The sequence below is a fragment of the Daucus carota genome, chromosome 8, assembly GCF_001625215.2.
Source record: "Daucus carota subsp. sativus chromosome 8, DH1 v3.0, whole genome shotgun sequence".
Lineage (NCBI taxonomy): Eukaryota > Viridiplantae > Streptophyta > Magnoliopsida > Apiales > Apiaceae > Daucus > Daucus carota.
Window position 1 is genome coordinate 1,551,724 of NC_030388.2, and position 11,503 is coordinate 1,563,226.

Sequence of the window (11,503 nt, forward strand, 5' to 3'; positions counted from 1 at the left end):
AATCAGCTGGGCATGATGCTGAGTTGCTAAAACACCAATAAAATTTTGGGCCCTGTGTCTGAAAAGAATCCTCGACAATTGTCAACATAAACAAACGGTGTACATAATACCAAGTTCGAATGATATGGACATGACCTTCGAATCGGAACCATTTATAGTTCGATTTTAATTCTACTTTCCAGCATTTTGACTACTACTTTTCATTTTCCATGATACACCATGATACGTTACTTTTTCTCATATCATGATGACTCAATACAGAGTGGAATTTAGTGATCGTTTGGTTTAAACTTCTCTTATATCAAGTATGAGTTTTATTCATTTTAAATTCATACCTGATATTTGGTTGAATTTTTTTCTCCTTCAAACTCATACCTCAAACCTACAAGGTATGAGATTTTTATACTCAGGGGAGGAGATGGAGATGAAACATAAGTTTGAGAAACTTTTTTTTCCTTTTCCTTTTATTTTTATTTATATCCTTAAATTCAAATTGTTAGTGCCAAATGAAATCGATGACTCAAAAATATATTAAAAAATTATTTCAATTTTTTTTAAATTAATTATAGTCGATCACTTAAAAATATTTCAAATCAGATATGCTCATTTCAGCACTCAGCCAAAATATTAAAAATGATACCTCAAGTCCTCAACCCATACCATCTCAACCCGATTCCTCATTCGAACCCCATACCCTCTCTTGAAGCAAACGACCCGTTTATTTCAATTACATTTCCGGTCCGTTTAAAAATGTGATTTTTATTTGAAAATTTGAATGCCAATCTTGTTTAAAAATATGAAATTGAATTATATTTAAAATTCAAGATATTCAAATATGAGTATGAGCTTAAAATTTGAAATGATAATTCAAATTCTTTTATTAAATTTCATCATTTAAATGAAATATACGTTTTCAAACGCTCTCCTGTCGACTTTTTGAATTAGAAAATTTCAGTTGAAAATCCGGATATCAAAATATTTCAGTTTTGGATATTTCAAAATGAGAAATACGCGGATGAATTGGTTTTGAATTTGACCGTAGTTGTGTAAATTCTGATAGGATGTTTATTTTAAAAATAAGAAAGCCTTGATATGCATTTACGAATTAAATCGTGACAATCGACATTCTCAAACAAATGCGAAAATCATTCGAGATTCCTATAATTACCCTCTCAAAATTCTGATTTTCCCGCTACCTAGAAGCAGTGTTGCAGAAATAGGGAATCGGACCTAATTGGTTGAGCTACCGATTCAAGGATTAATCGAAAATCGGGGATTAATCGGAAGGATTAATCGGAGTTAAAATCGGGTTTATTTTAATATTAAAATATTATTTAATATTTAGTTATTATTATATTAGCTATTTAGTAACTAATATATTTACTATATTCATAAACTCTATAATTATTCATATTTAAAGTAATATAGTATTTTAATTTTAATAATTTATCACATACACTTCGATTATGAAATATATATAAGGATTAATCGGATTTAAAAAATCGGATCGGTGGCTGACCTTGCAGGAGATTAATCGGAGATTTATCGGTTAAACCGGGGATTTTTAGAACACTGCCTAGAAGGTATTAACTGCATAATGAGTATTGGTATATTCGGTTTTCTACAAAGCATACAGACACAAAGAAACAAATTTAGTCTGTATATTCCATGTGTAAACTTCAAATACAATCCCTCTTCCATTCCTGCATGCACAAAACAGCATGCTGCAGCCTGCAGGTGCTTCGTAACCGAAGAAACAACAATGAAAGACAAAGACAATTCATGTATACGTTTTAACAGAAAAACAAATAGAGAGCAGCAGATAAGCATTAAGCCATGTCGGGTTTGACACGCATTTTATTTTACGGTTATTTGAGTGTTAAATACGATTTGGATGGGTTATTTTTTAATTCGAATTCTGGATTTCCGAATCAGGGAAAAGAGAGAGTTGGCAGGAGGGCTACAAAAATAAAATAACAGAGTAGCATGTGAAGCTCTGTAACTTTGGCAGCCAGTCATGCTAGGGATGTTGGGTAAAATTTCTTAACCAGATCAGTGCTTGGTTAGTTGTATCACCAGCACCTCCTTGTTAAGTCATATCCACCAAACCAAATGTCAACATATAGGACTTAACGAAGTTCGATCTACCCGTATCTCTCTTTACGGGATATCGAGAATTCAAATTTCATCGAAACATGGCAAAGTAGAAATAAGTAATGTCCCTTTTTATATGTTTATTTTGATTTTCGAAAAGTCAAATTAATCAATTTTTGACTAAACATTACAAATTATTTGTTTATTATTTTTAAAATCTGAAAGTTGCATATTAAAATATATTGAATATATTTTTGAATGATATAATTTTTATTATTTTTCTCAATTATATGATGAATGTAAATTTGAGTCAACGTATAATCAATTTAACTGGTCAAAAATCATAATAGACATATAAAAGAGAACAGAGGAAGATAGGTGTGAGTGTAGTTTAATAATTAAGAAGATGTAATTTAGGATTTTATTCTATTTTGTCTACCAAGAGTAACAGTGAATCTTGCATCAACTTTTGAATTAGATTAGGAGGCAATTCCAACTTGATAAACAAAGGCCAATCATTCATTTTTGAGGTGGGGATTATATATAAAATCGTTTAGCAAGAGAAATGTCAACATGATATTTATTTGAACCATGAAATGGAGGACTATCACAGAATTTATTTTGAATAAATGCCACTTCGGGTGGCCCATGACTTTTCTATACGCAAAATCTTTGAATTTGAATTCCAAGACTTTTATCATTGCTAGATCTTAGTGATATTTTGTTCCCCCTCGTGAATTCATATCAGCAAGCACATTCCACGGATCATATCTGTGGCCCTGCATCTCTTTCAACCATCCGGGCTCGGGATAGGGATAACATTATTAATTAAATTTTTGACCGGTATTACAAGAAATTCTGAAATTATTAGCCGAAATTTTTGTTGATAAAATTGATATTTTACTGCTAATTCAAAATTAGAGCGGAGTTACTAACAAACAAATTGTCACTAATATTCTCATTGGTAAGTTTTCCGATAATATTCATTGATAATTCTGTAATTGTGTTGGTAAGTATTGATCAGTGAACTTTCGATTATCTCTTGCTGACTGTTTAATATTGCTCGGAATTTGAAAAATTATAAAGAAAATGTTTCTGTTGGAAAATTTCATTGTTAATTTCGAGATTCCATTGTCATTTTTATTCTAAATTTATTTTCATCCAGATTTTCGTATAATTCTGATTCCGCTGTCGCATGCCATGTTTATTTGCATGTAATGAACATGTATCAGGCAGTTCAGCGTATTATTGTTCTGAATGTGACTTGATTCTGAACCATGCCAATACCTAGGCACATGCTTGTGCATCATTTAATAAAACTAGAGTAATTAAATAATTAGAACAAATTAAGGCTGTCATGTGGGGATCTTGAAGAGCAAAAACTTGAAAGAAAATGAAAAATGAAAAGAAAAAACAGATATACCCCAGTGGCCCAGAAGACCCTTACACATGCTGCCTCTCAAGTCAAATACTAAAGCAAACAAACCTTTCCAGATATAAAAATCTGTTCCACAGCACATTAAAAGATAGATCATCTGTCAGCCAATAATTATTCAGAAATTTAAATTTCAATGATTAAAGTGGGAAAGCCTATCATAAATTATTATATTATTATTGGCTTAATACAGTGGCTATATATTTATTTTTTTTGGTGAAGCTTGAGGCCCAAATGCTTGCTCAGCAGTCTCTGCTAGTTATACTCCCTCCGTCCCGCATACGTTACTTTTTGATATATTTTTTAAGGCTCTTTTCAAGTATAATTTCATAATATTTTTTTAAAATTTTTTTTTTACAATAAAAATTTGATGTATAAACTTTTATTCGAAAAAAGAAAATTTTAAAAAAATATTATGTAACGAGTACATTTTATTGGAGTCTCAGAATGCGTGTAAATAATGAACGTATACATCCATCAGTACGGAGGAAGCAGTAGTTTTTAAAGGCTTTATGAATAGGGCACTGATTGGGCCCAACTCCTCGCAACACTCGGTGTTTGGACTTTGGAGCCATTCACGAATTATGAGTTTAGTGGACCACATGTCTTTAAAATACTTTGCATTTTGTTTGGGCCGCGAGGAACAACTGATCCAGATAAAAGACTATCCGTCATACGGTCTCGGTTTCTTGGGTTTAGGAAGATCTTGGCCCAAATCCAAAACAATTAAATACTACCGATCTGTTAAAAATGTCACTTTCTCTAGTTATGACTTTTTAAGTTAGAGGTTTTTAACTTGACATGTACATATAAAAGCAAAAATTAAAAAGAAAACAAAAAAGGATGCAATCTTGCAGTGTGAATTTTAGATATGATTTTTCTTCATACATTAGATGTGATCTAGACGTGTAATAAATTTTATGAATTAGTTTCAGAATTTACTTGATGGAATAAAAATATATACAATAACGTCAGTTAACAGTCTACTTGACTAGTTTATGGTTAGAGTTCAATTCAAATTGAATTATTTGCGAGAGTAATAGATAGTATGTTTGTGACTATACTTTAACTGATTTCATAGAAGCATTTAAATTTTCGAATTTTTGAAAATATTGCTAGGTTTTTGTTTTGTTTTATGAAAGCGTCGAACTTTTTTGGGATCGTTTGGTTCGAGCAGTGGTATAAAGTTGGAATTAAATTCGAGTTTAAACTGTTATGAGTTTAAGGTATCATATCTTAATATCATGTGTTTGGTTGAGTGCTGCAATCGATATATACAATCTTTGTAATCTTTGTATGAAATGAATTATTAATTTATATTAATAAAATATTATTAATAAAATTATTATTATGAATTTAAGATTTTATTTTTTCCAAACAAACATCAAATGTGAGTTTAAATGAACAAACCATTAACAATGTACCTGGTTTCAGCCTTCAGGTACTCATTAACCAAACCTTAATCCCATCAGCTCTTCGTCCTTAACCCCACATTCTTTTGAAGTAAATAGCATTTTTATAATCGTATTTAAACTAATTTTCGAGTAATTGGTCAAATTTCCATATTCCAAATAAATAAGCTATCTTTTTCTTTTTCCTCGTGCTCACAATTTCTGTCAAAAATTATTAATTACGACTAAAAAGTTGATGAAGTTAATTAAATGCAGAAAATAGGTTTTATAATAATCCTAAAATTTAATAAGTTTTTAGCATATCTTAGAACGTTATTTATTCTATTTGCAGTTAATTTTCAAGTTAATAACTAAATTGAACATAAATCTTTCCAGCTGGAATCAATTCAATTTTTAAAAAAAACTAGCTTCTGCTGGATCATTACACTCCGAATCAAACTCTTCTTTCTCCAGAAATTTTTTCGAAAACTCCATATAAAATCCCGAACTACAGTCAAGCCAAAGTAAATAAAAACCAACTGTAAGCTTTGTTTATTCTCAAGCCACTCGTCATCACTGCGTCAAGGTTTACCCTCGGCAATCTATCCCTGTTTTAATGGTACTATAAAACACTATCTTATCACTATTTGTCTCGTTTTTTTGTTGCACTAATTTGTATTATTTGGGGGATTTATGTCCGATAATTTCAGAAACTTGGGGTTTGTACATGTTTATCTGTCTTGTATGTATGTGTGTATCTCTGTATATACCAAATTTAAATTCTGCAATTTGGAAATTTATGCCCTAATTATTGAAATTCGGAGATTTCGTTAATTTAGAAGTTTTAGGGTTTATCGTTTAACATCTCTCTCTCTCTCTCTCTCTCTCTCTCTCTCTCTCTCTCTCTCCCTCTCTCTCTCTTTCTCTCCCTCCCTCTCCCTCTCCCTCTCCCTCTCCCTCTCCCTCTCCCTCCCTCTCCCTCCCTCTCTCTCTCTCTCTCTCTCTCCCTCTCTCTCTCTCTCCCTCTCTCTCCCCCTCCCTCCCTCTCTCCCTCTCTCCCTCCCTCCCTCCCTCCCTCCCTCCCTCTCCCTCCCTCCCTCTCTCTCTCTCTCTCTCTCCTGCTTGTGTGTTTGTTGTTGTTAAAGTATTAAAATGTATACTAGGTTTGAGTCGTTGAGTTTGTGTTGGATTAGGATTTATCTTTTTGCTAAATATATTGATATTTATTTATTTATTTGTGCTTTATTTTCTCAATTTCTTCTAGTCGTACCTATGGCATATTTGTCCGCTGGTAGTTATAGCCGGATCGGTCTATCTTCTTGAGGAAAGTAAAAAGCAGGAAGAGAAATACCAAAAGCATATGAATGAGGTTAGGAAGGACTTAAAAGACTCGGATAAGCGACTCTCTTCCCGTCTAGCAGAAACTGCAAAATCTGTGGAAGTTGCTCAAAAGTTCTGCAACGACAAATTGAAGGAATTGAAGGAGGCTCTTGGCAATCGGGCTCCCGTGTCATCGCAGGTCAACGAAGGAGCTGGAGGTACCAACGAAGTATAGGAGATATGATGTTATATACTTGCTGTTTATATTGTCTGTTTATACTTGTCTGTTTATATTAATGTGTTAGGATATTGTTAGCTATGTATTTAGGATATTTGCACAACATCGACTTTGAGTAACAATTAACTGGTTTAGGTGGAATGAAAATTTCTATTAATATATATGTTTTTTGTGATGAAATGGAGTAATTTAAGTATGAAGTTCAGATTTTAGAACTCCTTTATGCTATTGATTTAAGGATGCATCTGTTTCTTTTTATGTGTTTGCAATTGCATCATGGAGTGGGCATAGTTTCGGAGATCCTGCGTGTTATAGAATTTACGAGCAGTTAAAGTTAAAGTGGGAAAGCCTAACATAAATTATTATATTATTTTTGGCTCAATACAATGGCTATTTATTTATTTTTATGGTGAAGCTTGAGGCCCAAATGCTTGCTCAGCAGTCTCTGGTAGTTATAATACTTTGAAGGCATTATGACTAGGGCACTGATTAGCTCCAACTACTTGCAACACTCGGCTTTTGGAGCCATTCATGAATCATGAGTTGGGGTCCTTCTGGACCACTTTTAAGTATAAAGGTCGGGACTGATCTAGGATGATATCTTTCGAGGGCACTAAACAAATTTTCCAAAAAATATATGTATATATTTTCAAATATTTTGGAGCGTTTCTCTAATTCTATAAAATGTAGAATGCTGAAAAGATATTTAAAAAAACTATAGGGGGGACACTTGTCTAGAACCATGTCATGTTCTGATGTTCGGAATCAGAGCAAGGGCTCGGAGCCTTGGACGGGACTTGAGTAGTAAAAGCATCATAGATTGTATAGAGTATCATTACCAGGCTAGCTAGATGTTTCTGAATTCCGAGTGCTAGTCTTATGTATGCCTGGTAAGTACTGACTTCAATCACAGGGAAAGCACTATTCGAATAATGTAGATTGCGGGGAAATGGACAGGAGCATTCGCATACTATGCCAAGTATCAAATTCAGCTCCATCAAGAATAACAGAAGCTAAATTGAAATGCAAAAAAAGAAAGAAAGATGAAATCAAATACAATTTCGAGACATCTGCATGTCTGTTTGACAATTCTTCACATTGTAAAGATCATTGTCGCTTTCTCATAATATATGATAATGGGTTTTCTTAGCTGATGAACCCATCAACACCACACTGCGATAATATCTAAATCCTGTGCAGATTTATTGTTTATGTTTCCCTCCAATCCATCTTGGTGGCCGCCCTGTGTAAAAGCAAATGCAGAATTAAAGCTTTCTTGAGCATCAACGGAATGAAGTTACAAAATATGCCTGGGTGGTTAAAATAGGTGGAAACCTAGACATAATCGATGGTTAACGGTTAAAAGAGGTGGCATTGGCGGAAACCATATCATCATTGACAAATTTATAGATAATTTTAAACGAGAAACACAAAATATTTGCAACAGATTAAGAAAAATGAATCTAAGGAAATTCTTCAAATGGGAATGATATCATTATGCAATGTTTACCAGATAAAATCATAACTTTTCTGAATTTAATGAAATGTATCCCTCAAAGTCTCTGGTAGCAGAACACAATCCTAACATGCACTAAAACACAAAAATGGTAAAAGGAATTAACTGAACCATAGCTAGAGCATCTCCAGAATTCCTCCCGAATGACATGTTTTAATTTGTGCTATCTACGTGCATACAGGGCACTCATTATATTTATGCGGAAAAACCAATAATTACTTAATTAGACGACATACTACAAACTCATTACTGAAAAGTTCAGAAAATTAATTTTAATGTTCAAACAGAAAGTCCACTGCATGTTTCAAATGATGAGATGATATTTGAAATATGATACTGAACAGCACAAAAGAGAACAGTCCCAGGTACTTAAAAACTAATATCAGAGACAGATTAAAGTTTGACAAGAATTTGGCTTGAAAAACTTGTCCCAAAACACACACAAACACACAATACTACTTTAATATCTAATCCTATGCAAACTTATTGTTTATGTTTCACTCCAATCCATAGTAGGTGACGACAATGAATCACAACCAAACTACAATATCTTGCTAATATCTATACTCAAACTCCAGAGAGTAAACTCCAGGCGAGTCTGAAACATGGCCTTTTCTCCTGGTGGCCGCCCTGTGAAAGCAAATACAGATATAAAGCTTCGATTACCTTCAAAGAAAATTAAGTAGTTATAAAAAATGCACAAGATGGTTAACACAAGTTAAAGAAAAGGGCCTTTTCTTAGTGAATACTTTGCTAGCCTTAAAAAAAAAATCAGAGAAAAGAAGTATCTGTATTACCTTCAAGTCAACCTTGGAGCCTTACCTTCAATCTGGCAATGCGCACTGCCACGAACACATAAAGCTGATCCTTTAAGTTCGTTAAGAACAGGAAATATGCATGTCTCCAGCGCCTGTTAACAAGTAGAGTTACACAGATTCCCCAAAAGCTTGTGCTGAAACCAAGTGCTGCACTTATATATAACCATCTCCTATATACAATCTCGTCTTCCTCAACTTCAATTCCATTAGATGGTGGGGGAATTTCGACACTTGTTTTATCTCCAGGACATCTTTTTGTGAGTGGCAAGCCACAGAGTCCAGGATTCCCCTCATACATGGAAGAATTGAATGCCTGCAGTTGACCTCCTAATGGGATTCTTGCTGAGAAGTTATTGCTTGAGAGATCTAAATAAGCAAGGAAAGTTAAGCCAGTCATACTTCGAGGGATGTCACCTGAAAATTTGTTACTGGACAGATCAAGAACTTCCAACTCAAATAGTCTACCAATTTGTACAGGAACTTTTCCATAAAACTGATTCCTAGAGAGGTTCAGTCCTTTGAGATCTAGAAGCCTTGCTATTCCAGTAGGAAATTCTCCGGTAAATTTATTGCTGGAAAGATCTATCATCTTAAGGTAAGCGAAATTTCCTCTATATTCCCGTTCCTTTCCTTTCCATCCTGCCAATGCATCATCCACATAACTATATTTTGCACGGTTGAAAGCCACCACACATTTACTGTAACAAATATGTCTCTTTGGATATAGAAATGCTTGAGATGGAGACCCTCGAGATTCAGAGGCCTTGTTTCCACTATTAATCATAGCAATTAGACTACTGAAGCATGGGGGAACATATCCTGATAATCTGTTCATGGACAGGTCTAGAAAATGAAGATGTGAGAGATGACACAGATCATCAGGCAGGCTCCCATAAAATTTATTGGATTTCAAAACTAGAGCATACAACTGAGGTAGATCTTTCCCAATCCATGCCGGCAAAGTTCCAGATAGGCCATTCAAACCAAAATCGACAAAACCAAGGTCGGTGCAATTTCTTAAAGACTCGGGCAATTCTCCATCCAACCTGTTATTTCTCAAAATCAATTTATTGAGAGAATGTAGAGACCCTATAGACAAAGGAATTCTACCCCAAAAATAATTATTTCCAAGATTAAGAAACAAGAGATGTTTAAAATATTTCCAACTATCAGGAAGCTCGCCAATCAACAAGTTATGAGAAAGGTCAAGGAACCTCAACCTCATATGTTCAGTCGTAGATAATACAAGTTTTCCTGAAAACTTATTATGAGATAGATTAATTTCTGAACACTTTGGGGAAATGAGCGGTAATGGTCCTTCAAAGTTATTATAACTCAAATTTATCTCAATAGTTTGTGATTGTATGGTGGGCAATGTGCCACTGATTTTGTTGGAAGAGAGATCTAAAGTCTTCATTTGGGTAAAGTTGTCCCAGAACCACATGGGGATGGTATCTGAAATTTGGGTGTTTGAGAAATCGAGAGTTCTGATTTTAGATTGATTTCGGATCCAAATGGGGAATTTTGGCCCCAACTTGCATGATGCCAAAGAAAGCTGTGCAAGGTTGAAAGGGGGAAGCCACTCAGAACTGATATTGAATGTCAAAGAATTAAATGATGCATTTATCCGGTGGAGGCTGTATAGTTTGGACAAATGATGTTCATTGATTGTATTGTTGATCGAATTCCTTGAAAGATCTAACTCAACAAGATTAGTGAGTTGTTCTATTGATTGAGTTTCCCAGCTAGTCAATTGATTCCCACTAAGATCCAAGTATTCCAATGCCAAACATCCATCAAAATCAGGAACACTCCCAGAAAATTTATTATCATTAAGATATAATTCCTCTAAGAATGAAAATCCTGAGAAATTAGGTAAAGAACCTTGAAGATGATTATTTGACAAAGACAAGCTTCTCAAAACTGATTTGTGTTCGAATTCTTGAAGATTCCCAGTTAGATTGTTATAGGAGAAATCAACAGTTTGCAAGCTTGGCAGATTACAAAAGGAGTTTGTAATCATACCTTCAAGTTGATTATGGCTAAGATCGAGAAAACTGAGCTTGGAGAGATTCCCAAGCTCATCTGGAATTGCTCCCTGAAACTCAGAACCGGAAAGATCAAGGTGAACTAAGTTTGCAAGGGAACCAATGAAACTCGGAATTGAAATGCCAAATATATTATCACTGAGATCGAGGTACTGTAGATTCCTTAGAAGAAGCAATGAAGAACTGATATTAGAAGAACTGATATTAGAAGCTACGGATTCACCATATTCATCACGAGGATTAAGATCAGGCCCGGCCCAGAGGGAGGGCAACCAGGGCGACCGCCCAGGGCCCAAAAAATTTAGGGGCCCAAGAATTTTATAATTTATGTATTGTTATTAGTATATATCAGTCCTGTAAGCCTATTCTATCCTAAGTGACTACGTCCTATTCTATCCTAAGTGACTACGTCCGTACCTAAAATAATGGTACTATCAATCATGCACTAACAAATAAATGTCATCAAACATTTGTTTAATCTTCTTTTTTTACATCGTGTACACTTTATCGTGAAACTTGATTATTTTATAGTTATTTTCTTACGGAAGTTGACTAAAATTTGAGTTTACATTGCTACAAGGTCATATTTTATCAAATTTAGTGAAGTAAAAAAAATAGGGTCCATTTTCTTCTTTCGCCCCTG

General features: G+C 34.1%; 1 protein-coding gene and 1 long non-coding RNA gene across 2 annotated transcripts; one reads left to right on the forward strand and one right to left on the reverse strand.

Moving 5' to 3' along the window:
* Nucleotides 1–5,353: 5,353 nt before the first annotated feature.
* On the forward strand, nucleotides 5,354–6,639 carry LOC108198725 (uncharacterized). The gene is made up of 2 exons (XR_001802161.2): nucleotides 5,354–5,539; nucleotides 6,185–6,639. It is a non-coding gene; the product is annotated as an uncharacterized LOC108198725 (long non-coding RNA).
* A 763-nt stretch (nucleotides 6,640–7,402) lies between these two features.
* LOC108197710 (receptor-like protein EIX1) lies at nucleotides 7,403–11,280 on the reverse strand. The gene is made up of 2 exons (XM_017365400.2): nucleotides 8,817–11,280; nucleotides 7,403–8,624 (listed from the first exon to the last, which is right to left on the reverse strand). The coding sequence occupies exons 1-2, from the start codon at nucleotides 10,833–10,835 to the stop codon at nucleotides 8,562–8,564; spliced, it is 2,082 nt and encodes a 693-aa protein (XP_017220889.2). The 5' UTR covers nucleotides 10,836–11,280; the 3' UTR covers nucleotides 7,403–8,561.
* Nucleotides 11,281–11,503: the final 223 nt, after the last annotated feature.

Excerpts from the sequence above, each read along its gene's own strand:
- LOC108197710 (XM_017365400.2), bottom strand. The coding sequence starts at position 10,835 with ATGATTACAAACTCCTTTTGTAATCTGCCAAGCTTGCAAACTGTTGAT. Across the intron at positions 8,625-8,816 it reads TGCGCATTGCCAGATTGAAG|GGCGGCCACCAGGAGAAAAG; the intron begins GTAAGGCTCCAA and ends TTGCTTTCACAG.